Source organism: Manis javanica, chromosome 18 (assembly GCF_040802235.1).
Source record: "Manis javanica isolate MJ-LG chromosome 18, MJ_LKY, whole genome shotgun sequence".
NCBI lineage: Eukaryota > Metazoa > Chordata > Mammalia > Pholidota > Manidae > Manis > Manis javanica.
The window spans coordinates 4983018-5010282 of NC_133173.1; the positions used below are offsets into that span (position 1 = coordinate 4983018).

The following is a 27265-nucleotide window of genomic DNA, read 5'->3' on the forward strand; positions in this document are numbered from 1 at the left end:
AGGCATATGAGGTGTCCCTCGGTCTCCTGGCAAGTCCCAACGCCACAGGGCTCCTCAGCACAGGACCCGGGCAGGGCTGCAACCCCTGGGGAGAGGCTGAGCATCAGCAACATAGCTGCCCGGGGTACAGAATAACCTCCAAGCCCTCAAGGTCGAGGCCTGGGACCCCTAAGCCCATGAGGCTGGCTTTGGGTCAGCATGCTTCTGGGGCCTTTGTCCCTCTTGGGCGCTGCTCCCAGCATCTGGGGAGGGGCAAAGGATTCCAAAGCAAAAAGCAAAGGGAAATCATTAGTGTCTGGTGCCCGGTGCCAGGACTGTGTCGGTGACACAACCACCACAGCACAGAGGAGTCACCTGTACCAGGATGGCGGTGGGGACACAGGGCCAAAAGGACACAGCCAAAATGACACTTCATAGTGTCTTAAATGGGGCAGGTTTTAACCCTGTGTAAAGTAAATATTTGGGCACAAACGTCATCAGTAGATTCATTCTCTCATCTCACACTCACCCCATGGGAAAGAGTCATGAGCAGAATTTGTAGCACAATCTAGACAGTCACCTTTCCTCTCTCTGTGCCCATGACAGACAGTGGGATTCACATATAAGTGTTCTCGAGAGGTGACTCCATTGTAACATAACAATTACTCATCTTTAAAGGTGTGCTGTGTGCAAAGTATGATGCTGAGTGCTTGTTCTCTATATATTTATAACCTGTTTAATCTTCCCTGGTACGATTCCCATTTTACAGATGAGGCTCAGAGAGGTTAAGAAACTTGCCTGAGGTTGCACAGCTCATCTTTGGTGGGGCTGTGGTCAGAACCTTGAATCTACACTGCCTCCCACTGTGCGACAGCCCGAACTACACAAACATGTTTAAAGGAAAAAAACGTGAATGGTACCTGCAGTGGTTGCCTCTGATCTCTCTGTCTCTTCTGGAGAAGATGGGATGGAAGCATCTGGTGGGTTGGTGGCTGTTTTGGCTGTTTGGTCCTCTTCTCCTGAATGCAAGGGGCTTGAGGACTCAATTTCCAGGTGCGCCTCTGCGGGGCGCTGGGTCCACTCAGACTCTGGGACACTAGTACTGGTGACAGTTTCCAGCCCAGAGGTGTGACCAAACAGGTCTCCGCTGACTTCAGTCCTGTCTCTAGAAGCCAAGGGAGTAGCTGAAGGCCAGCCTGGTGCCTCTGTGCCCACATCATAGGTGATGGTTGACTCACCACTCACTTCTGGGGTGGCTGAGCCCGGCCTGGGGACCTCCTGAAAGGCTGAGGTGCTACCGCTCACTCCCAGGCCCGAGGATCCCTCCACATCAGTTTCATGGAAGGCAGAGGTGGCTCCACTCAGATCAGGAGACCCAGAAGCAATTCCGCTGGCCTCAGGGGCAGCAGACAGCCCCACCCCAGGCTCAGGAGAGGCAGACGTCTCGATGTTGGATTCTGGGACGGACGACGCTTCTACCTCAGGCCCAGGGAACCTTGGGGTAGCTCCACTAATTTCCCCAGACGTAGAGGCTTCTCCACTGGACTCAAAAATCTGGGGGGTATGTGTCACAGGGGGTCTTTGGCCAAGTTCCTGGAAAACAGTTGGTTCAGTAACACCCTCCACGAACTCAGAAGTGATCAGCGTGACTTCCGGAAGTCCTGAAGCCTCCCCACTGGTGCTTGTGGCTGCAGACGATTCCCCACTCACATCAACGGTGCCAGGAAAGTCCCCACTAAAATAAGGAGTACTTGATGGCTCTCCACTGGGTTCTACCATCCCGGATTGCTGCCCACTTAGGTCCAAAATTCCCGAATGGTCTCCAGACATGTCTGGCACTCCAGAATGGGCACCGCTGAGTTCCAAAATGCCCGAAGACCCTCCTCCTCCTTCTTGGGCTGTTGGAGCCTGGGTTATAGGTCCCACCAAAGTCCTGTCCGAAAGAGAGACAGTGGGGAAACCAGACGGAAGTCCACTGCCATCGTATGCTCCCGAGGGCAGGCTGCTCCCAGTCTCAGCTCCAGAGGCCTCTCCACTGACCTCAGTCACTCTACGTGGCAGGCCACTGAATTCTGGAGGCTGAGGTGTAAAGCCACTGGAGTCAATTGCTCCAGAAGATTGTCCACTGACAGCCACTGTCCCAGATGTGCCTGAGAGATCTGCCTCCCCTGAAGGGAGGCCGCTGAGTTCCACGGACCCTAAACCTTCTTCTTCCTTAAATATAGTCGGGGCCACTTCGACCAAACTGGTATCCACGAATGTAATGCCAGAATATTCACCACTGCCACTCACAGCCCTGGAAACCAGGTCGGGGATTCCAGATGTTGTCCCACTGAACCCAGGCAGTCCTGACGGTTGCCCACTGAGATCAGGGACCCCGGATGTTTCTCCACTCAGGTTGGTGGTTATGCCAAATGGTTGACCACTGCCAAAAAGAACTCCAGAAGCTTCCCCACTGACATCTGGTTGTCCAGAGGATAGTCCGCTAAGCTCGGTTACTCCAGATGTTTCCCCAGAGAATCCTGATGGCTGTCCACTAACCTCAAAGAATCCAGATATTCCCCCACTGATGTCAGGAGCCCCAGATGCTTGGCCACCGAGTTCAGCTCCTGAAGGGAGTCCACTAGCTCCCCCACTAATGTCCAGCTCATGGAAGGGCAGCCCAGAGGTTTCTTCAGCACTGCTGATGCCAATGGTTCCCCTCCCTTCTAGTTCACCTGCAGTGGTGGCTGTGACCACTTCCACCAATGTACTATCCACTAGGGAGACAGTTGGGAAGCCAGACGGAAGTCCACTAAAGTCAGGCAGGCCAGAGGATGGGCCACTTCCAAGGTCCACCCCAGAATACTCACCACTAAACCCAGAAGGAAGGCCACTTGCTTCTGGAGCCTGCCCACTTGCTAGAGTTCCAGAAGGCACTCTGCCAAGGTCCAAGGCTCCAGAAGTGAGCCCACTGAGATCCTCAGCTCCAGAAGTGGAGGTCTCTAGACCTTCTTCTCCAGAAGGAAGTTCGCTGATGCCCCCTACTCCAGAAGCAGAAGTCTCCGGATGAAGCTCTTCCCCAGAAGGAAGTCCACTGATGTCTTCTAATCCAGAGGCAGAAGTCTCTGGATAACCCTCTACTCCAGAAGGAAGTCCGCTGAGGTCCTCAACTCCGGAGGCAGAGGTCTCAGGGTGAACCTCTTCCCCAGAAGGAAGTCCACCGAGGTCCTCAACTCCAGAGGCAGAGGTCTCTAGGTGAACCTCTTCTCCAGAAGGAAGTCCACTGATGTCCTCAACTCCAGAGGCAGAGGACTCAGGGTGAACCTCTTCCCCAGAAGGAAGTCCGCTGAGGTCCTCAACTCCGGAGGCAGAGATCTCAGGGTGAGCCTCTTCCCCAGAAGGAAGTCCACTGAGGTCCTCAACTCCGGAGGCAGAGATCTCAGGGTGAACCTCTTCCCCAGAAGGAAGTCCGCTGAGGTCCTCAACTCCAGAGGCAGAGGTTTCCAGGTGAACCTCTTCCCCAGAAGGAAGTCCGCTGAGGTCCTCAACTCCAGAGGCAGAGGTCTCCAGGTGAACCTCTTCTCCAGAAGGGAGTCCACCGAGGTCCTCAACTCCAGAGGCAGAGGTCTCTAGGTGAACCTCTTCTCCAGAAGGGAGTCCACTGATGTCCTCAACTCCGGAGGCAGAGGTCTCAGGGTGAACCTCTTCCCCAGAAGGAAGTCCACTGAGGTCCTCAACTCCAGAGGCAGAGGTCTCTAGGTGAACCTCTTCTCCAGAAGGGAGTCCACCGAGGTCCTCAACTCCAGAGGCAGAGGTCTCTAGGTGAACCTCTTCTCCAGAAGGGAGTCCACCGAGGTCCTCAACTCCAGAGGCAGAGGTCTCTAGGTGAACCTCTTCTCCAGAAGGGAGTCCACCGAGGTCCTCAACTCCAGAGGCAGAGGTCTCCAGGTGAACCACTTCCCCAGAAGGAAGTCCACTGAGGTCCTCAACTCCGGAGGCAGAGGTCTCAGGGTGAACCTCTTCCCCAGAAGGCAACCCACTGAGGTCCTCAACTCCAGAAACAGAGCCCTCTGGGCCCTCACCTCCAACCTGGGGAGTGCTGGTCCACGTAATTGTATCTTCACCCTCTGAGGGCCGCCCACTGGAGTCCAGGCGTCCTGAAGGTTCTCCACTGCCTGTGAAGCCACCGCTGACTTCGGGGACGCCGGATGGCTCCCCAGAGCCTGGCAGCTCAGTCCCGCTGGGCACTGGGGGTGAAGGCGTGAACGGCTCCTCTGAGGCCGAGGGGCCTTGCGTTGCCAAGGGCCCTTCTGTGCTCTCCTCTGGTGCTGCACTAGTGGGAGGCCATGCAGGGGGGATTCCTGGATGAAAGGAGAGGAAAGAGGAGGTGTGGGTTTAGTAACTCTGCCCCATTTTAAGCTCACAAAGAGAAGGTGAACTCCATTCCTTTCACACTAAAACTTCTCTCTCAAGAGCTCAGATATGTGTTCAGACATGCCAGTGTCTTGGGAAGAAAGGAGGCGGGGGACCAGAAAGCTCCCCGCCATCCTCAGGCTGTGCTTTGTGAGACTAGGTGGAGGTGCCACTGGAGGCAATCAAGGACACCTTTCAAGGGCTTCTACCATATCCTCTCACTTTTCTAAATCTGTGGTTTTCAGGTGAGGTCTCTGGACCAGCAGACCCAGCCTCCCCTGGAGCCTCATACAAAAGCAAATTCTCAGACTGTACCCCAGGGACCCTGGGGTTGGGGCCAGCATGCTGTTTATATAAGCCCTTCCAATAATACTGACGTTTGCTTGTGTGTGAGCCTCGGTCATCTAAAACTTCCCTGAGGCAGGGAAGGCCAGAAAATCTTCAACATTTTCAATTCTGAGAGTCCTATTACAGAGGTTTTAGAAAATAGAGAAAGAAAAGAAAACCCCATCATTCTAAAGAATCATGGTTCCATAATTTTCTTTCCATCTTGTTTCCTTTGGCATTTAAAAATAACCTAGCTGGGGTTGTACCTGGCAGGTACTCCCGGGCTAATTGCCCAGGTGGAGAACCTAAGCACAGAGGGTGCCGGGTCCCACGGAGCCCACTCACAGCCTATTCTCACTTAGAGGAGAATCCTGAAGCCGGGCGGTGTAGAGAATCCTGGAACCTGGAACCAAGTTCAGAATAGCACTACTGGCATGCAAGATGATTTTAGGGGTATGTATATATATGTGTGTGTGTGTGTGTATGTATATATATATATCAGAAACATTCTGGGTGGCCACTTACAGTCAAGATATAACACTTTCCTTTTAAATAAATTTAGGTTTCTTTTATAAAAGCAAGTCAATTTAAAGAAAAAGATGTAGAATAAACAGTGGTATAGGTAGACATGCCCAACTAGGGCAAGCTGACTCTACTAGGTGCACATGCACTCCTGAGCATTGCTTTATAATTAGGCCTTAACCACACCGGGCAATGATGTTAAGAATGTCCTATGAAAAAAATTTAAAAAGGTCCTGTGGTCAGATTCATTTAGGTCACATCCAATACATCACCTCTTCTGCGATACAGTGCATATTAACATATCCAAGGCTCTGAGAAGGTCTGCAGTGAGGAAAACTGTTGATCATTCTGTAAACCAGCATTTCCCAAACCTTCTGGCCAGAACACACTTTTTGGGGGGACGACTACTCCCATCCCATCAAGCCCCATGTGAGTTAATCCTGACAGAAGGAGCTCAGCAGTCCTGGCTGGGGATGTGTGGCCCAGAGGCAAGATGTGGAAGGGGAGCAAGGCAAGGAGACAGGTTACAGCCAGACTTCCAACAACTGCCCCTCCCAGGGCCTTTCGCCTCTGTTGGAGATCCTCCCGTAAGAGAGATTTTAAGAGGCTAGGGGTAGGGCTGTAAATGCAGGGGAACAAAGTGAGCTCTCTGATCAGCACAGCGCTGGGCATCTGGGGTGTTGCAGGCAGGAAACCTCAAGGGAAGGGAACAGTGAGTGAGGAAAGAGAGAAAGAGAGGGAGGGAGACAGGGACAGAGGTGTTTTATGAACAAGGCCTCCCTGCCCTTTCTTTCCCTTGGGGGCTGGTCCCAGAGGCCAGCGGACGTGGCTGAGGTTGCCCACAGCAGCACACCCAGGCACAGGTCCCAGGGAGAGAACCCACCCCTGGGGCTCACCCTAGGTGGACAGTGGACAGGTGAGGACGGCTTTAGGCCATGCCCTAGAGCCCAGGCTTCACGGACCTGGCAGGGGGGAGGCGCCGGCCGGGGTGAAGGCTGGTTCCCATTCCGTCTGGTTTTCTGGCTCAGCAGTGAAGCCCGGGATTGCAGTGGTCTCCTCCCCCAAGGGCACAGCAGCCACGCCAGGCCCCACTTGTGTAGCCATCCACTCCTCCACATCAGCAGGCGGTGTGGGTGCGGCAGCCTCCTCTTCTCCTGGGAGGTGCACGGCTGAGACACCTAAGGGGATGGAGGAGGTGAGGAGTCCTTCTTACCAATGAGCCATCCAGGCCTGCCCTTCTTTAGGAGAGCTGGAGGGCTCTGAGGTGGGCCGGAATTGTGCAAAAACCTTCCTGAGCAACCCCATGCCTGCTCAGGTCCAGCAAGATGGCTTTTGTCCTCAATTAACAAGAGCGGTTTGCGTCCTATGCAATATCAGTACGCACACACCACCAGCACTTTGTTTCAGGGTGGTTTGGGGCCTCTCTTCTGCAGAATCTCTTACAAAGACTCAGTTTTTGATGTATAATATGTAAAATATGGCACAAGCCATTACTACAATCTACATTCTAGTCTGTGCCTCTGGACCCAAGGGCCCTGGGAGAACTCAACCAATCAGCGGCCAGCAATGCTGCCTTGGCCACGCCCACTAAGTTGTTTGATGACATCACTCTCAGAACTCACACTGGCAATGACAGGATATGGCCTCCGGTCCTTAGCATGAGCCAATAAAAAATGTGACTTTCTGGTGCTTAGTGAATAATAATAAAATAATTTGACTAAACTCATCAGAAAAATATTTAGAAGCAGGAGAAAATTTGACAAGGGCATACAAATTAAAAGTATATGTGTGTGTATATATTATTTATTTAAATAATAAAGCTAACATTTATTGAGCATTTGCTATGTTCCAAGCACTATGCCAGTTAATCACTAAGCTACTCTTTGAGGTAGAAACTACAGTGTTACTATTTTAGAGATGAAGCAGAGGAACAGAGAGCTTAAATGACTGCCTAAGCTCACACAGCTACTAAGCAGCAGAGACATCATTAAAATTCAGGTCTGGCTAATTTTAGACTTCAAGGTCTAACCTCTCCCTACTTGTCTCTGGGGAGTTTTAGAAGTATGTACTTGCCTTGGGGTCAAAGCCCACGGTCATGCTAGCTCCAGAACTGCCCCTGCCCCAGAGGGACTGACTCTTTCCTCTCGTTTTGATGAATAGGGAGAGCGGACAGGGGCCAGGAGAAGTGATCCCTGTGGAATCACCCCCAGCCCCCCAGGCATGGTGGGAATGGAGGAGAGGTGGGGATGCATACCTTTGAAGCAGAAGGCATGGTGCCGGGACAGTGGGTCCAGGAGGCCTGTCTGGTTGGGGTAGAGGTAGACGGTTCTCACGCCTGGCTTGTCCCCACCACAGGAGGGCCTTGGGGTGACGATAGGGTAGCGGAGGCTGCCGTCCGACAGCCAGCCGGCATAGCACTTGTCCAAGCCTCGGCTCCAGGCGGCGTAGAGCTGACCCGTGGAGGCCAGTGTGGCGTTCTGGGATTCACAGAACTCCTGGGCTTCCTGGAAGGTGAACTGCTCCGGTCGTGTGGCAAAGAACACCTCCCCTGGGGGCAGAGGTAGGTGGTAGGTGTGACCCTTCATGCCCACAGCCAGAGCAGCCTCTGCTCCCCAGGGGCAGGGCAGCCCAAGTGCAATGAATTGGTCGCCCTACATGAAAGCAGCCCGTGTCTCCTTTCCAGATCCTGCAGTCACACTCAGACACCACCTCCTGTGGCTAAGAGAGGCACCACCTTGGGGAAGCCCCAATCTCCCAGCGCTCCCCTGCACCACAGCTCTTAATCACCAGCACTGCGACTGCTGGGGACCTGGGGATCTCACCTCCACCTCACCCCTACTCCGTTGAGGGCAGGGGGCGGGTCCTGTAGCCATTGCTGGCGGGTGGGTCCCAACACCCAGAACTGTACCTGGGTGCCTGTCTGATTTGGGGGAAGCTCACATTTACCCAGCACCTACTTGTACCAGGCACTTTTCATATCCATCTCATCTAATATGCAAAAAGTCTCTGATAATCAGAAAATAATCAGCCCCATTTTACATATTTATGAGAAAACTGAGGCCTAAGGAAACTGAGGTTAAGTAACTTGCCTGGGTCCCAAAACAAGTGAGTAGCAATGCTGAGGTCTTTTGAGAATACCAGCATTTCTAAAATTGAGTTCAATGGAATACTAATTTGATTTTAATTGAAGAAATGAAATAAAATAAAGTCAAGGGTCTGTAGTTTCATTAGTTTGGGCAATGCTTGGTGAAGCAGTTAGGGAGGTTTTTTACTGCAGGACTTCTCAGAGCCTTTGGTTGGTTCCTGGACATGGCTTCTCTCCATGAGACAGATGGTATATATACCATTTTTGTGTAATAATAAATGGATTCATTTATCCACAGAACTCACTGCTTTTTTAAGGAACCAGTGGTCCCCTACAATGCTGGGGGATCCACATGAAAGATCTGGGAGGGAGAGAAGGGGTTTGACCCTAAAGAGAGGCTGGGCAGGCCTTTGGCCCTGGGTGGGAGGGGCTGGGAAGATGGTAATTCCCCCCGTCCCCCAACCCTCGGTGTCTCCTCATCAGCCCCCTGCCTGCCTAGGGCCCAAAATGTGAGAATGTGGCCTGTACCCTCGAGCTTGTCCACATAGCAGTAGACATCATAGGTTTCTGACGGTGGCCGCACGCCGTAGCTCCTGACCCCGGGGCTGCTGTCCTTGTTGCCCACACATGGGGTCCGTGGGCTCACAATGGGGTATCTGGAAAGGATGGGGGGGCACAGATGAAGGTTTGTTCTGGGGACTGGAGGATGCAGGGCCCCAGGATGAGGCCTGTAGGTCACCTGGGAATTTGGACAAGGTGTTGTCCCATGGATGCAAACAAGGAAGGGGCCCCTCATGTGGCAAGTTCCCTGTGCAGCTGGGGGAAAGGATGGGGGTGCAGTACACAGGGTCGGTGGGTAAAGCTGGAGGGGCCTGGGGATGGGGCTGGAGGTGTCTCCCTCTCTAAGTCTCTTTGGGAGAAATGACCAAGGACTTCACGTCACCCAGGTTCCCCACCCTCTCAGAATATGACTTAGTTTTGGGGAAGAATTCTGGGAGTAGCCATGGTGTCACTAACTGATTAACTCCAAGTCTAGCTGGCACCCACTCTGTGCTGGGTGCTGTGCCAGGCTCCCCAGGCTCGGCCTCTCCTGGCTGGGTCCAGGCCGGGAGGGGAGCTTGGCTGGTCCCTCACCTGACGGTCTGGTCCTGCAGCCAGCCGGCGTCACACTGTTCATAGCCTGCTTCATAGGCGGCCTGGAGCTGTGCGGGAGAGGCGATGACTGCCCCGGTGCGCAGGCAGGCCTGCTGCGCCTCCTCGAAGGTCAGTGAGTACCGGGCAGAGCCGGGACGGTAGTGGAACACCACCCCTGCGTGGGGAGGACAGGGACCGACGGAGAGACAGGGCAGGTTCAGTGGGGCATGGGCCAGGCCCCACAGGGCTGATGCTTGTGGCTCTGAGGGCCTGGAGGGAGCCCTGGCTTCTTAAAGAATGACCTCCTTTCATCCTTTCCTTTCTTTCCTATTTGCAGCGCAGCTGCTTTTCCCTCTGCTTGTTCAAACTGTTCCTGAAATCCATCTGCCTGAGAGAGCTTTCTAGGACTCTTCTGTGGGCTCCTCAGCCCTCCTTTCTGGACTCCTCAATCCCAGGCTGCTCTTCTGTCCCCTGCTCTTTAAAACAAATGTATTTATTCTTATTATATAAATGTTCATTACAGAACATTTGGAAAATGCAGAAAAGGCCAACGAAGAAATCAACCACTGGCATTTCTTCCCAACAGCCTAGTGCCTGGGGTTCGAGCCTGGGTGGCCCTCCTGCAAGTGGCTGGGGAGTGGGCTCACAGCTTTTGCCACATTCTCAAAGGGCCTGGACCCCACACAGTGAAGAGCCCTGTCCTTGAGCCCCCAGTTACTCTCCTGCGCCTAGTGCATTTGGCTGGGTTCATATTTGTCTTTGACATTTCCCTGGGGGACTCGCCAGTTCATGTCACAGCTGCGAGTCCCTAGTCTAAGTCTCCCCCATGTTCTTTGTCGTGTCTTGTGTCAGATGCTCAGTCTGTCCACTGCCCCCTTCCCACCTGGTGGCCAGGGGGGCCCTCTCCAGCCCTGGGACTCAGTCATTGTTAGCATTACGCCAAAACTTTTCAACAATTCCTCCATCCCAACATATTGTATTTATCTGGGCAATTCTGGCTGAAATCCCACGTGGTGGTATCATGGATGCCAGTGATGTATGGCAGTATCACCTGTCCCTCCCCTGAGAGGGGACACCACTGGGGCCCCTATGGAAGCTACCCAGAATGTCCTTCCTGTTCTTGGACTTGAGTTTGGAGCTGCTGAGCTGTATGGGACGTGACATGCCAATTCTCCAGATACTTCTGAACACCTGGAGCACCATCAGCTTAGAACAGGGCTTGGCAAGCATTTTCCAGAAAGGGCTGGATAGGACATATTTTGGTCTTTGAGGGTGAAATGGTTTCTGCCACAACTACTCAACTCTACCACCAGAGCCCTAAGTTAGCCACAGGCAACACATGAACAAATAGGTGTGGCCTTGTTCCAATGAAACTTTGTTTGCAGACACTGAAATTTGAATTTTATAGAATTTTCATTATATATCACATAATATTCTTCTTTTGACTTTTCTCCCCAACTGCCTAAAAATGTAAAACCATTCTTAGTTCGAGGGCTGAACAAAAACAGGTGGTGGGCTGGATTTGGCCCACTGGCTATAGCACACTGACCCCTGCGCTGGAAGGCCAGCACTGTGAGAGGCCCCAGGGTCACCCAGTGCAGCAGGGACAGGGCGCTGGGTTCTGTGGAGGTGCCCGATGGGGTGAGGTGGTCCCTGCATAGAGGAGCCCTGGTCAGTCCACTTCACCTACACCCGTGTGGCACCTTTACCTGCTTGGGACATATGTTGGTTTCCACCTATGACTTTGAAGGAGATGCTTTGTGGCAAAACAGCGTGGGTGTCACTCGTCTGGACTATAGCCCTTATTTTGCAAACAAGGAGAATCCAGTTTGAGAGGACAGAGGCTTGTCCCAGGTCTCAGGTTAAGTTGAAGGCATGAGTCCCAGGTCAAGCTCTTCCCATCGGCCCCCAAAGCAGCCCTCCAAGGGTGCGCACTCACCTGGCAGTTGTGGCTGCCCAGGGGCCCCAGGGGCCCCCGGGACCGCAGTCACCTGCACGACCAGGTCCTCGCTGGTGAAGGCAGTGAAGCCCAGGGCAGGTGTGGACACCTCAGGCAGGCCCCAAGGCCTGGTGGCCTCAGGGAAGGCGCTGGCCTCTACGTCAGGGCCCAATGTGAAGGGCTCTTCGGGCTCCAGGACAGTGGGGGAGACGTCAAAGATGGGTTTCGCCGTGAGGATCACATTGCCTCGGGCTTCACCCTCGGTGATGTTTCGGGGCAGAGGCCACTCCACATCAGGCCAGGTCACTGTCTGAATGGTGATGTCTTCCTCACCACCCACCCCGAAGAAGTTTTCTGGGATGTCCACAAAATCTTCACCTAGGGTGAGGGGAGAGACAAGCTTTAGCTGCTCAGCCTGGGGCTGGCCTCAGAAAGATGAGCAGCGGCTCCACCTCCTTCCCTGCTAAGGGAGGAAAGCCCCTACTGTGTGCCTTGCTCCTTGCTGCGTCCGTTGCAGGGGGCCCTCAACTATTTGAGAATTCAGTACAGGAGTTTCCCGATCCTAGGTTGCAAAAGAATGCAAAGTCCTCATAGCACAAGATACTGACCCGTCAGGTCACTGCTCATAAAATCAGTCCTGCTCCAACATCATCAGTCACCCATGAAGCTGCCTCCTTACCTATTTTTGGAGCACCTTTGACCATCTGGTGTTATAACTAGCCAATGGGACGATGTAAGTCAGTTACAAGCGGGCTTGACAAAGCTTGCTGAAGATTCAGATGCTCATAACACTGATAAAAATGATGTGAGAGAAATGCCTGCCTCAGTCATGAACAAATGAGGGTCTGGCAGGAAAGAGCCAGTTAATGATTAATAAAGAGAATATCCACAAGGGCACAGCTGACCCTTGAAGAGTGTGGGAGTTGCCCCCGCCTCCACCACACACCCAGTCCTATAAAGTTGAAAATCAGCATACAGCTTTTGAGTTCCCCAAAACTTAATTACTCATAGTCTACTATTGACCAGAAGTCTTACTGATAGTATAAATAGTTGATTAACATGCATTTAGTATGTTACATGCATTATATCCTTACACTTTAGAAATCTAGAGAAAATGTTGTTTTAAACTGCCACAAATCTCCAAAAATTCTTCCGATATATTTATTGAAAAGAAGTCCATGTATAAGTGGACCTGCCCAGTTCAAGCCCATGTTGTTCAATACTCAACTGTCCTTCAAAAAGGGTGGTTAGAATATTGAAAGGTTAAAGAGAGGCTTTGGGGGAAATCCTAATTATTTCTGCAAAACGATCCACTTCGTGTAACATCCGACTGTAAAAGTAAACATGCAATGAGCTATGTCATTGTGCTATCACCAATTTGATCATAAAATTTATGTCACTCCATATGATTCACTATATGTTTTCCTCCAAAAATTGGCATGTAATTGTAATTGTAACCTACAATGCATAAAACACAAGATTAAAACCTTTAAAAAGTTTTCGTTTAGATTTTCAAAATAAAGGGCCTGTTAAAACATTTTCCCAACTCATTTTCAAAAACACTTTGGCTCTACTTTTAAGTGTGTGCAATTTAAAAGGGCAGTTGGCAGCGCTCTCTTGGCACTGCCTTCTGCCCAGCAAGCAGATGAGGAAAGTGAGGCTTGGTGCCTTGAGTTTCCCATGGCCAAGCAGAGCAGTAGCAGGTGGCAGAGAGGCGACTCAAATCTGAGAGCACAGCCTCTGAGGCTGGTGCCTTTAACCCTATTCTGGGATGAATACTCTGCAGCCTCCAGTGATTCTATCTTAGCTTCTCTAGGAACTAATTAAAGGAGGGGGTGCTAAATATGGAATGCAGGCACCAGTGGCCCGTGAAGGTGTTAAACACAGCCCCACTCCAAGATGGCTTCCTCTGCACCCCGGTTTTGGTGGCATGACGCCCCTCCTGGCCTCCAGGCATGACCCACCTGTGTAGCAGATGGCGTCGTAGCGGGATGAGGGGTCGGGGTAGCCCGTTTGGTTGGCGTGGAGGTAGACGGTCCTCACACCCAGGAGGTTGCCCCCGCAGTTGGGCCGGGCCTTGGAGATGGGGTAGCGCACGCTGCGGTCGGCCAGCCAGCCGGCGCTGCACATGTCCATGCCCGCCTGCCAGGCCAGGTAAAGCTGGCCCGTGGTGGCCAGCCGGGCGCCCAGCCGCCGGCACTCAGTGGCTGCTTCTTGGAAGGTGAACTTTTCTGGAGATGTTGCATAAAAGACTTCACCTGCAAAGGACAAAGTGATGGGTGAGGATCTCACGCCTGCCCTTGCCCCGTGCCCCAGGGAATCCCCGTGGTTCCTCCAGATCTTGGGTGCCCTCTAACTCAGTTTGGCCTCTAACTTCTCAAAGCCCTGGTCCCGCAAGCCTGCATCTCGGGTCCTGCCTTCCATTTCCTCTGGGCGTTTGGGCAGGGTGACATTGGTTTCCCAAAACCAGAGGGCCAAGAAGGAACCTGCCCAAACGGTAAGGAGGTGGGGAAAGCCTAGAGGGTCCGGACAAAACTCTTGCTCAGAAGCATCTAGGCCCTGCACCTGGCTGTGCAATGTCTCCGCGCAAAGGCATCTTGCTGTGAGTTAAGCATTGCCCACTCAAGCAATTGCAGGAAAAGCAGGCATCAGACTTTAATCCTTAGAGCAGCAGGTCCCAAAAGGAGGTCTTTAGGTCCCTAAGCGTCCATGAGGGCATTAGTGGGGCCTGCAAGCTCTTTTTACCATTCCCCAAAATGCAAAAAGGTGGTGCTGGGGCTAGAGGCGGGTGGTGGGCATCTGTTATGGGGACAGTCTGGAACTATCAGACTATCTGGAATGATCAGCTGCTCAGTGGCAGCTCTGATTGGCTGTTAGTGTGTTGGTTAGCCAACGGGAACACAATCACATGTTACTTCACTGGCCAGTTTGGACCCTGGGGTGAGGGGAGAAAGGGGCCGTGGAGATGAGAAGCTGGGGACAGCCCTTCTCCCAGCCTGGGGGGCAGGTGTAAGCTGGGGAGGGGGCAGAGCTGGCAGGGGCTGGAATGTCAAAGGGGTGAATGGGTGCACGGGGAGGAGGGGTGTCACCCCCATGCCTGGGTAAACTGGGCAGCTCTGACTGTGACCAGAATTAGTGCCCTTTACCAACCAAAGCCTGCAGATTCCTTCCCACTGCCCTGGGGCCCTCCAGAACCAACCCATTGGCAACAGGGAAGCTGACAGAGGGTGGCTGGCAGCCAGCTTTCCTGGGAGGTGTATTTCTGATGGATCCACCCTGGAGTGGCCTGGGGTGTCTTCTGTGCTAGTGACCAGGCCGGGCTGGGTTTTGATGAGGCAGTGAACCTTGGGACAGCGATGGTCTGGTCAGACTGGTGGGAGTCCTGGCTGGCGGGGGACAGGGTGGGGCAGTCTGCAGGTGCCTGGGGCCATGAGGCCCTCTCCAAAGTGGGGCGTGAGGGGCCTGACCTGCAGGCCCCTTGCGTTCCCCTTTCCCACCCCCATCCCTCTGGACATAGCAGAGGGGGTCGAGCGTGGGTGTCTTGGGTTAGTGCCGTGCCCCAGGGGAGGCCCACTGAATCCCGAGTGTCTATGGGGTGAAGGACTGGCAGGGACTCTTGGGAACTGGGGTTGGGGTAGGGTGGCCTCACCCTCCATCTCCTCCGCAAAGCAGTACACGTCATAGGTCTCGTTGGTGTCCCGTATGCCATAGGTTCTCACGCCAGGAAACTCATCCTTGTCCCCGTAGCAGCCTTCCCTTGGCATGTGGATGGGGTACCTGCCCAGAACCCAAAGTGGGGGCGTGACACTCAGGGAGCAGAGGTGGGCCGTGGCCTGTGCCCTTGTACTGCCACCCTCGTGGGAGGAGACAGCCACTTACTGGCATGCTTGCTGCTATCTGCCTTGGATGTGTGGCCTATTTGTTTTTTCAACTTTTCCCTAGCTTTACTGACATATACATTTTCACAGTTATTGATGATTACAGACAGCCCCCTCTCCTGAATATCTATTGGTCCCGAAAGTGTTCTATCACGGGCCTGCAAAACCTGCAAAAGGCCAGACGGTAAATGTTTTAGGTCTTGCAGGTCACATAGCATTTCTGCATGACCTCCACCTTGCCATTATAGGGCAAAGTGGACAGTACATTAAAGATCAGGTTGGCAGTGTCCCATGAAACTTTATTTACAGAAATGGGTTGGATTTGGCCTGCGGGTTTGTTGATCCCTGCTCTGTATCATCTGAGTCTCACATCAGCCTCATTTTAACCAAGACTCTATTTTAACCTGGAAGAAACTGGAGCCCAGAGATGTTAAACAATTCATCCAAGGTCACACAGCCTCCAAGTGTGGAGCCGGGGTGAAGTCGAGGGTGGGTGGCTGAGCCCACATTTTCCAAGGTGAGATGTGGATTCCTGTACCATAGGCTGTGGCCTCATCTGTTTTGTTTTTTTTTATGGTTAGTGGGTTTGGTGTCCTAACATCTCCTTTGCTTACCCCAATATTGCAAAAATATTTTCCTTTGTTTTCTTCTTGAGGCTTTGTGGTTCTGGCTTTTGCCTTTAGGGCTCCATCCACCCCGGGGAATGGCCTTATCTTGCCTTAACAGGCTAGCTCCCCACTGAGATTCCTCAGGGGTAAAGCTGGGCTCAGGGAAATCTGTGCCAAGAAGCCTAATGTAAAGCGGTTTACAAAAACACATAAAACACCAACATTTATAAAAAAGTCGGTGAAGAAATCATGGCTAAAGGAACAATGGGTAGGAAGAACAATGATGCGTAACTTGCATGGAGAAAGTGCTCATGTACAGCAGACGTGGGAGCAGCCACAGGACAGCTTAATGAGGATTTGGGACAGGCCACGGGGGCCTGACTCAGGCATCCCTCCAGCCCCCACCGAGGCCAGCTGTGGTGTCACACTGGTGCCAGCTCAGCGCTGGCCAGCACTCCAACCCATCACCTGCCCCTTCGCTCCACCCGTGGCCTTGGGACTCACCTGACAGTCTGGTCGGCCAGCCAGCCGGCGTCACACTGGTGGAAGCCATCCTCGTAGGCGGCCTGCAGCTGCTCGGGCGTGGCGATGATGGCACTGTTCTGCAGACAGGCCCGCTGTGCCCTGTCGAAGTCCAGGGTGTAGCGCGTCGAGATGGCTCTGTAATGGAACACAATGCCTGCAAGACACACGCCGGTGGGAGAGCAGGTCAGGCACAGCCTCCCATCATCCAGGCCCTTGAATTATAGCAATAGTCAAAGGGGCCTCTGAAACATCTGGTCTAGGCCTCTGGCTGATGTGTGGAACCCTCTCCACGTCTGCATGTGGCCCTTCGACTTTGGCTGGAATACCTCTAATAATGGGGAACTCACTACCTCACAAAGCAGCCTTACTGAATATTCAGGATAATTCTGATAATCAGAAAGTTCTTTGAATTGAACTAAAATCTGTCTCCTTATGATTTTCTCTTGTCACTCTAGAACCCTATATTTACTGTGGGGAAGGACACTTAGAGTCCCATGCCCATCGGCCCAAGGGCATCCTTGTGGGAGCCCTGTTAAGGTATGCCCAGAGGAGGGCCGTCTTTGACAGAGCCTCCCAGCGGGAAAAATCTGACGCTGATCAAAGTTCTGAAGCCAACCAAGGTCACAGGCATTCTCCTCGGGCCGCTGAGAGGGAGCCGGAGACACTTTATCTCCCTCTTTGGCTTGTGGAACTGAGAATGGAGGGTGGAGGTTGGGGAGGGAGAGGACACCCAGACGAAGAGCCAGGAGGCTGCTCTGCCTCGCTTCCAGGGAAACTCCGGGCAAGCCGGTCAGCCTCGGTTTGCCTGTCTATAAAATGGGGAGGATCACAAGTCCCACCCAATTACAGGATTGTTGCCAAATGTAACCTGTCATTTACGTGTGACTGTGGCCAGGAAGTGTTTAATTCCCTTAATGTCCAGAGAGGATGACTGCAAATTGCCAGCTCCATGTTGCAGAGGCAGTAACTGAAGTTCAGTAAGTTTGAATGAGGTGCGAACTGGTGGGGTGGGGAGAGGAGCTGGGATTTGAACGCCAGCCTGGCTGGGTCCACCCGGGTGAGGGAACCTTCTGGTTCTTTCTGCAGGTGAAGCAGTGTCCCTGTGGGAGGCTCTCACCTTTCACCACGACCTCCAGGGTGGCCTGGCTGTCCTCGATGCCGTGCATCACCTCGCAGCGATAGACCCCAGAGTCATTAGAACGCAGGCTTTGGACTTCCAAGGTGGCGTCGCTGGGGATGGCCGGGTAGTTGGGCAGCGAAACCTTGTCTTGGTAGGCACTGCTGACCCGCACCTGCCCTTCAGTGGCGACCAGCAGCACCACTTCCTTCTCCTTGGAAATGCGGCTCCACTTGATTCTTGGGGTGAGGGGGGCGGTGGAGGGGGCGGTGGTCACCGGGTGCATGGGGTCAATGAAATAGCAGGGGATGGTGAGGGTGCTCCCCAGGAGGACCCGCAGCGGGGACGGTTCCGGGATGCTGACACTCAGTGAGTTGTCAGGTTCTGTGGGGAGAGATGGGGGGGAGGCAGACCTGTTAGTACTTAGGGAGGACCACCCAGCCTCCCAGTCAGTCCTTCGGGAAATGACAAAATCCAATGAGTGTGTTTGTGATTATGCTGGGGGGAGGGTGCTCCTGTGCCACGTGGGATTCCCAGGAAGCCTTACAACACCCTTTCCAGAGCGGTGTTCCTCCAGACCCCTCGTCTCTGAGCCTCAAGGCAGGACCTATGGAGCCAGCAAAGGGCTGCCGAAGAGGGCAGGGGAAACTTCAGAGTCAAGACTGCCTCTCTGTTTCTCAATGTGGGGTGCCCTAGGGGATGCCAAGCCATTGGATAAACAGGACCCATCTTTCTGGAGTGACAGCTTAGCTCAAACATTTTGGAAAAAATTATCATGGGGCAGAAAAAAATTCCACACAACATGTGCCCCACTTGAGGTGTTCTGCTTTGGGCTTCATCCCAACTTTGCAGAAGGACAAGTAATTTTCTTGTGCCGCTGGAGAATCAGGGACCTCACCGGAGAGGCATCAGCAGAGACCAGACATTCAAGCCTGCAAAGAGGCAGACGTGGGGTGTCGGGTGGGAGGTGATTAGACTCCACAAAAAAATCATGGTCAGTATTGATAGGGACGATGCAGTGTGTTTACCAAACCCTGTTAGAAGTAAAAGATCTTCCTGGAGTGGGAAAGAAACAGCTTTGAAGAAATTGCACCTTTCCTGGTGAGTCATACACTATGGACGTTTTATCCTGAAGTGCCTACAGGTTGAAAATAAAACTGTTCCAGATATTTGTGGGTAGTAGCTACATGACAGGGCAAGGAAGGGGGAGCAGGAATATTTGGATATGACCTTTTGATGTCCTGGACAGTCACCTTCCACAAAAATCTCCCTCCGAATGCTCAGCCTTCGCCCACAGCACAGCAGGTGGTAGTGGTGGAGGTTGTCTGGGAAGAGCCGGGGTGACTGCGGTGCGTGGCTCTGAAGTTTTTAAAGCTCTCAGGAAACTCTAGTGAGCTGGTTTGCCTGGGTGGGCAGCCCCCCCAGGTGATAGCCAGGGGCTGGATATTTGTGGGTCCCAGAGCAGGCGTACATATGGAGACCCCTATACCATATTAAATATTTAAAGCTATAAATCAAGCCAACACATTGTTAAATAAAATATGTTCTGCTTTCTATTTGACAATGACACTTTTCCAAATGAAAAGCCAGATTCAAACAGAATTCTTGGATTTCTGAGAGGTTTGTATTGGGAATGTGGTGGCCGCAAGTGTGTGTGTTGTGGGGTGGGGGCAGCCAGGCCCCTTCTTTTCCCACCACTGCTGTGCACAGTGAGAGATCTGTGTTTATCCAGCCCACACCCCAGCTCTGTCCACACACCCCTACAAACAGCCCCCACTAACCCCCCCTTGGGCCTAGGGTCGGCTCCCACCAGGGGTGTGCTCCCCTCATAGGAGGATGGACCCAGAGGTGAGACCCACACGGCCTTGGCAGTGGCTTGGGTCCCCTTGGACAGGAAATTCAGGGCATCCTGGGGACCGAGTGTGGTCTGAAGGGGGAGCGTGGATCTGGGTGGTCATGTCTCATTGGTACGACAGACTCCTCGTCCTTTAGTGGGAGTGCTGGGGCTGGAGGGGGGTCAGCACCTGGCCCAGAGCAGACGCCTTGCTTGCCTGGATCTAGGGGAGACGCATCCCACTTTGGGGCAAGCCTGTCCTGGACTCAATGGATAGTCTGTTCATTTGGTTCAGGGCTTGATGATCAGAAGCCTACCCAGTGCCTGCCCCCTGCAGAGACCACGTGGCGGGCTTCCCAGTTGGTCTGCCGAGAAAGGCCGAGACCTGTGTGATTTGGGGGGCTTCGTTCTGACTCTCTCAGGCAACTTTCTCTCCTTTGATGTTCCGCCGATCCTCCCTTGGCAGCTTTCTCTCTTTTGGCTCATCTATGTCTTGCTACAATCCCAAGTTCACTGACTGGCAGTTGTAGGTGGGATCCATGGGGAGGATGCTAGGAAGGTGGGCACCTGCCAGGAGCTCTCCCCCACAGCCGTCCATCTGGGGGGCAGCTGGGAGCAGCGTTGCCCAAGCAAGAGCCCCTGGACACACGCGTGTGTTCATGTCCACAGGTGTGCTGTCCCCTTGCAGTTATGTTTGCCTTCGAGAAAAGGGGCAGGGCCGGAAAAGGCCAGGAAAGGGGGAGTTCTATCCTTGGGTCTAGCAGCACAGACTTAGCACCCAGCACCCAGAATCCAGTCCTCAGTACCTGCTGGAGAAATGAGACATGTGAGGGAATGTCCTCACCTGAAACTTCTACTGAGATGGCCGCTGTGATGACCCTCAGAGTCACAAACACCAAGAGTAAAGTGGTCATAGTTCACCTGGAAGAGGGAAGGCACAGGTGTTATTTGGAGGTGGGGTTGAGGGTCATGTGATGCACAGCACAAGATGACGAACTCCATGCCCATGGATCTGAAATCATACCAAGATGAGCAGGCTGCATGCAGTTGGAGAGAGATTTCCTCCAAGAATCCTCTCCTTACAAAACCTTCACACACGTCTCAGTTTAATTACAGGTGTTAGGCTGGAAACCTCCTACCTTTCGAGGGAGCCTCCCATCTTCCAACCAGCAAAGATTCATCCTAAAGGATCCCTGTGACCGTTGGTTTTATGTGTCCACTTGATTGGGCCACAGGGTGCTCAGATATTTGGTCAAACATAAATCTGGGCGTGTCTGTGAGGGTGTTTTTTGATGAGATTAATACTTATATAGGCAGACAGAGTGAAGCAGATTGTCCTGCTAATGTGGGGGTGCCTCATCCAACCCACTGAAGGCCTGAATAGGACAAAACAGCTGAACCTCCCCCTATTAAGAGGGAATTCCTCTTACCTGCGGACCTTCAAACTGCCTTCAAACTCAGACTGAAACATGAGCTCTTCCGGGATCTGGAGCCTTTAGACTCAGGTTGGAACTACTTCCTGCCCCTCCTGTTCCCAGTGCCGAATACTTCCGTAAGCTCGTGAGCCAATTCTTTATTCTAAATCTCTTTCTGTGTATGGACACACATACCATCGGTTCTGTCTCCCTGGTGAACCCTGACTAATACACTCCCCCAGGTCCTGAAATCTGGACCAGCCACCAACCTCAAGTTCAGGAATCTTGTGTGTTCAGAACGGACAATGCTCCAAAGTTTTAAGCACAATTCAAGGACGTGGTTCAAATCAGGGAAAGGCTGCCCGCCTAGTGAGCTCTCTAGAAGGTGATGGATGGACAGATTAATACTTTAGGAGAGAAATGAGAGCCCAGGACTCCTGCAGCCCTCCAGCTGGTCCAAATAATGGCTTACATGAATTAGAAAAACAAGCCTTCCTCATTGTCATGTGCTGGAAAACCATCATGGTTAAGTATACAAACCTGTGACAACGCATTGTAAAGCATATGTCCTGCACAACGGGGACCCTGATTCCAAGAGGGCCAGTGCAAGGGGACCCCGAGAAGACCCAGCTGACTTTACAAGCGCTCAATAGGAGCAGTGCTTCTCAGCCTTGGCTGCACAGGGAAATGACTTGGGCTTCGGTCTTCTCCAAGGGAATTTTAAAGGCTCCCTGGGAGGTTTTTCTCTTTGCAGCCAAGACGGAGCACCGCTGGCTAGAGGGTGTGCAGTCACGCTGCAGACGCCTGTGCCTTGCACTCCGTGACACGTGCCCGGTGGTGTTTCCTGAGTTTTCTGTTAGATGGACCTGCCCTTGGCACTAGCCCTGCACCCCCTCCAGTTGTTGAGGGCATTTAGTCTGGGTTTCAGAAGTGTTTGCATCTCACACGCTCCACAGGCTTAAGGAGGACCTGGAACGAAGGCAAGACCTGGAACTCCCAGAGTAACGCTCGGCTGGGGCAGCTGCCTGGCTGCCTGACCTTGGCTCTGTTGGAGGCTGATGGCCCAGCAGGCGTCACTGTTGGCCCAGTCACCACCAGCTGTGCTGGCTGGATTTGGGGATGGGGTTTTCTGGGGTTCCTGTACCAGGAGTGCACGAGGGAGGGGCGAGCAGGGCCAAGGACCCCAGGGGGACCCTCTTGGATGACCCCAGCCTGTCGTTTTGGGGGCACTTTGCCCCATTATCCTTCATTCCACACATGTTGTTCCCCTGAGATGTGAAAGGGCTGGGGGTGGGGGACAGAGATGAGTGCCTGAGGCTTGCTCCCTACACCAGGGCAGGCTGGAAGGCCCCAGAGCCCCAGGACACAGGCTTTTGCTCTCCTTGGGGATTTTCTCCCTAGACACTGCCTGCAAACTAAAATCTCTGGGGCTCCAGGCCTAGCACTGCACTGCAGGGTCGCTGACTGGTGGCGCTGTTGTTCAGACCCTGTGTGACCAGTCCTAGGCAGGAAGTGGTCCCTGGAGGCTGCCTCTGAGACCTGCCTGCACAGCCTGTTCTTCCCTAGAACGTGCTCCGTCGGAACTTTGGGGTCTGTTTTCGGGGTTGTGTGCCTCCGTGGCTCCGGACAAGCCCGGCATTGTCGGGATGCAGGGAGGGGTGCAGAGAAACTAATTTTATTTCTTGTTTCTTAGACAAACTTTGGGAAAGAAATATTGCAATAAATATGCTCTCGTGTGTGTGTGTGTGTGTGTGTGTGTGTGTGTGTTTTCTCAGCTGTAAAAAAAATAGGGAGAAATTCCATTCTGTCTGGGTTCCAAGGGTCTCCAGGATTCAGTGAGGCTTTTATGGGAGGAGAAGACTGCCGGCCTGTCAACAGGGGGGCCTTTCTCCAGGGAGCAAAGCTAGGAGGTGGTGGGGCTCGAGGAGCTACACCCCAGGCAGGGGAGGGGCATCTGAAAGGTGGGGAGAGGGGAAGCTGGGGGAGCAGGAAGTGAGGGCCGAGGCTGTGGGAGTTGCTGGCCTGTATGGGGTATGGGGTTGGGCTGCCTGTCAAAGAGGTGGCATTCTCAGGGGAGAACCACTAGGGGACTTGGCAGTGCTTTGGACCTGAGCAGAGGTTGTGTGTGCATGCGTGTGTGTGTGTGAGCGCGAGCCCCAAAGCTCAGGACAGGAAACTCTCCACCTTCCCGTCAGCTGGACTCTGTCCACGGTTGCTGACCCAGCTGCCACCTTGACCTTTCCTCCATCAAATAACGGGACTGAATGGGCAGCTCCCCCGCTTGCCTTACATTCTTCCAACAACGTGCAGTGGAGACCCACAGACTGGGGCCCCCATCCCGTCTCCACCATCTGCTGCTCTACTCCGGCTGTTTCAAGACCCAGCAGGATAATGTGCCAGCAGGAGCCCTGGCTCCAGCCCGCCGTCTCAAGCACAGGGCCTGGCCCTCAGAGGGCATCCGTCAGCACCGTGCCCCTCCCAGGTCCCTGGGGTCAAGCCCCGTGAGCCTCTCGGAATGTGGGCACTGCGGGTTTAGGTCTTGTCCTGGGATGAGGGTCGGACTACACAGCTCTCCTTAAAGAATAAAACTGTCTCTGCTTCAAAAACATCACCGCCACACTGCCAAACATTTGGAAAATAGGGAAACAGATAAAACAAATCACCATGATTCTCACTCTCAGTCATTATTTCTGCCTTCATCATCTCCCTTCTAGCCCTTTCCCGTAGGCGTCCGTTTGTGGTTCATCGAATCGGAATCTTTTTCGCATCCTTTTGCTTGTCCACGTAACACAGTGGGACCAAATGATGTTTTTTGGTCCTTCAGAATCCATGACTGCGGGGTTTTGCAAACCTTCCTGTCCGCAGCTCCTGTGTCCGTGGCTAGGGCAGGGGGTGTTCAGCCTTGAACCGAATTCCTTCACACAGTGGCCCTACCGTCGCTGGGCAGCTCTGACTATATTCATCATCGTCCAAGACGGAATCCCTTAGGAGTCATCTCCTTCAGCCCTACGTCTTCACGGGGGGGGGAGAGGGGGCTGGAGGCTCACCCTTGCTGAGCACCCATGCGCTGCACAGCCCTTTGAGGCAGACCACTCCCATTTTGCAGTCCATAAATCTCAGCTAGAGATACCCGTTGCTTGTGTGGGATGCATGGCTATATTGATTCACGCTCCCAGTCATACAACATGTGACTGTGAGAGGGTCACAGTCCATGTGCAGCCCAGGGGTGTGACAGTCAGGGAGAACCTTCTTCCCAGGGCCTCAGGGAGAACCAGCGATATGCTGGAGCCGGCTCGTAGCAGCTTGCCAGAGACAATTTGAAACATTTCTTCCCAAACCATGCGTTCAGTGACGTCACACTGGTAGCTTGAACTTGGTCCTGATGGGCTTATTTACACCATGGAAATCAGCCTACACTGCAAACGAGGGCTTCTTCCTTTCTTCCCCCTTTTGGGAGTGGGCTTCCCGGCACACTACTGAGGTAACCAACCCTAGATGAAGAAAAAGCCTCGCTGAAGGACAGCAGGCCCTTCTCTTTTTCTGTGAAATGAAGTCTTATTCTCCATTCATGATGCAGTCCTGCATGTGGCCCTGGGGTTACTGGAAGCCGGCACAGAAACCAAGGCCAGTTTGCCAGCCTAGGGAAGGGTGGGGCCCTGCTCAGCTCCGTGGAATATTCCCGGGCCCAGCTCGAGCTGGCCACCTCGCTGCAGGCTCAGCACATGTTTGCTGGATAAGGAAATGTCTGCGCTTTCCCTTCCCTGACCCTGCAGGGCTCCTGTGCGCTCTGCAAAGCCTCAGCAGGCCCTGCCCTTTGGTTCTGCTCTCCCAATGGTGACAGCTTCTACGGCCACCTTCGAGCTCTTTTTCCCCCACTGTTTTACCTACACTAGCTTTGCCTCATCAAGCACATTGTGATGTCAAGCCTTAAGTTAAAAAATCCGTGTTAATTTATACAGTGCCAGGAACCACAAAAACTGGTAATTGACAGCTACTTGTTGATGAATTGGTGGACACTGGAATTTTGTAGAGTGGCTGACCAGCAGTGAGAGTTGTCAGTAACCAGGTGGCTCTGTGTCTGTGACCAGTCCTGGGGCAGGGATTCAAAAGGACCAAAGTGCCCGTCCCCTACTGACCTCCAGTGCATCACTTAATTGCAGGCCAATCTCCCAAAAACCCCTCTTCTCTTGTCAAGCACGGACCATCCATCCTACCTCTGTGCATAAAAACGGTGGCTTACGCACGTGAATGCCACCTGATTTCAAAGCGGTCTTGCTCCTCGGCCCCAGAGAGTGCTAGAAGTCCTGGGAGGGAGGGTAACTGAGGGAGGGCTGCCAGGGGTGGCCTGGAGCATACAAGTGGCCCATGGAAGCATCACTCATGCTCCCCTCCTGCTACAGGGCCAGGAGTGGGACAGGTCGGGCCACGCACAGGGAGCGGGGGGTCTGGGGGTAGCATCCAGGGACAAAAGAGACCGCAGAGCCATCGTGGCACCTAAGGAAGGCTATGCTTCCAAGGGGCTGGGTGCGGGTTCAGGTGCAGGGAAGGAAGGCCGGTCACGGGTGGTACTTCCTAAGGGCAGGGTGGCCCAGCCATCCCCAGCCCCAGAGCACATGCCTGGACAAGGGTGGGCCCTTGAGGGAAGAATTCAGCTCAATTTCATCAACCTTTCCCCATTCCTTCTACCTCTCCCTACTCCCAGTTGTAGATTCCCAGTAAAGCCAGTTAAAAGCGGAGAGGAACGTGGCATGACTGTGGCTCCTGACTCACTCACCCAGGGACATTTAGCTTTACCCTGTTCTGTCTGTGGAAAAAAACCTGGGGCTTGGGACCTGCCCCTTCCTGTTCTCAGCCTTCCTTTTCAGCCTGGGCACTTGGAGGTTTTCTCTGCATTAATTTCAGACGCTGTGTAAATACCAGACCTGGGGTTTTACAAGGGAGTGTCCTTCAGCCCAAACTTTCCATCAGGCACAAGCACCCTTCCTGGGGCAGGAATCTTGAGCCAAGAGCTGAGTTCCCTCTGCTTGGCACTGCCCAGCCCCCTAGTGGGACCGAGAGCTCCTTCCTGCAGGAGTTTGGGAAGGGGCTCGGGGATGCAGTGTGACTCCTTGGAGCCTCCCTTGGGTGGGGGACGTGGTGGGGGTTGTGAGTCCAGGTTTCAAAATGATTTTTGGTACAAGTTTCTGGAAGGTGAGGGTCCTGGTAGAAATGCCTGCTTGCCAGAAAGGTGTCTGGGGTTATAGTTGAATTCCTGGGCAAAGCAGAGGGCCAGGGGTGTGGCTGAAAGGGAACAAGGGGTGACAGGTCCAATCCCTTAAATGTCTGGGATAGATGCTCACGTTCTGGGAGTCTAGTCCCGGGATCCAGTCAAAGGTAAGAAAGAAGATGGATTATTTGGAGTCAAACCTCACTCTTTCAGCCCTAATTTGCATCCCCTGAATCCAGGACTGGGAAAGGCTTCATAGACAATGTCTGCTTAGCTCCTTTTGGGTCAAGTTCTCTTTTGAGAGCTGATGGGACCTGTGGGCCCAGCTCCCAGCGGGTAACCTCTAAGCTCCCGTTTACCCAGATGTGTTGGGACACACTGGATAGTCTATGCTGACAGTGTGATTTATGGCAGGGGGGTGGGGGTGGGGGTTCCCTGGGTCACCTGGTATCAACTTGAGCTCTGGGGGCACTGGAGACTAAGGTCAGCCAGGTGGGCGGTCAGCCATGTCTACATGACCAGCTCCCCAAGAAAAAGGATCAGGAGAACTTCCCTGGTTGGCAAACTGTGCATTTTCTAACACATCGTTGCTGGGCGAAGTAAGCTCTGGCACGGGACTCCCTGGGAGAACACAGCCGGGTTCTCTGAGCCGGGCTCCCCTGGCCCCTTCCCTAGGTGCCTCTTTCCTTTGCTGGTTTTGATCTGTATCCTTTTGCTGTAAAGAACCATAACTGTGAGTGTAACAGCTTTGCTGAGTTCTGTGAGTCCTTCTAGTGACTCACTGAACCCGAAGGGGGTCTTGGAGACCAGCAGCTGCACTTTCTGTGCTGCAAGGACAAGGTTGGCTGGTCCTGCCCAGTGTCAGTTGGTTGGTTCAGTGTTGGCTGGACGGTGGATGGTGGACAAGATCTCTGCACCCCACGCCCACCCTTCAGTGACGCTGCTTTCCCTGCCTGGGGCATGCGTTCTGGAGAGCAGAGCATTCCCTTTGGCCCTCACGTGGAAGGAACGATTGCCCTACCCCTGGGAAAGTTCCAGGCACCCCTTGGCTTGCCTCCCTCCCTCCTCTCCTCTGTGGAGCCCCTGCCATGTGGAAAACTCTGCAGCAGGTGCTGAGGGGGATCCTAGGAAGGACCCGTGTGAATCCACCCCAGGCTCACTGGGCAGGACAGGAGACGAGAGGTGTGAATGAATCATCCACTTCAAGGGGAAGAGCTTCTCTGAACAAGAAGGTTCCAGAAACTGAGACGATTCCGACATCACTCCTGTTTGGGGGACCTGGGAGAGTTTGAAGAAGAGAT

The 27265-nt window shown here is 53.4% G+C and overlaps 1 protein-coding gene across 1 annotated transcript in view; it reads right to left on the bottom strand.

Moving 5' to 3' along the window:
- The window catches only part of ACAN (aggrecan), a 33346-nt gene extending 13073 nt beyond the window's left edge, over positions 1–20273 (bottom strand). Inside the window, exons 1-11 of the mRNA XM_073227105.1 lie at positions 20188–20273; positions 17510–17893; positions 16372–16546; positions 15031–15158; positions 13346–13639; positions 11382–11759; positions 9443–9617; positions 8837–8964; positions 7478–7771; positions 6186–6401; positions 900–4322 (exon numbers count right to left, since the gene is read on the bottom strand). Of these exons, the coding sequence (XP_073083206.1) occupies positions 900–4322; positions 6186–6401; positions 7478–7771; positions 8837–8964; positions 9443–9617; positions 11382–11759; positions 13346–13639; positions 15031–15158; positions 16372–16546; positions 17510–17893; positions 20188–20257 (5665 nt within the window). The 5' untranslated portion in view covers positions 20258–20273. The remainder of the gene's footprint in view (positions 1–899; positions 4323–6185; positions 6402–7477; positions 7772–8836; positions 8965–9442; positions 9618–11381; positions 11760–13345; positions 13640–15030; positions 15159–16371; positions 16547–17509; positions 17894–20187) is intronic.
- Between the last annotated feature and the right edge of the window lie 6992 nt (positions 20274–27265).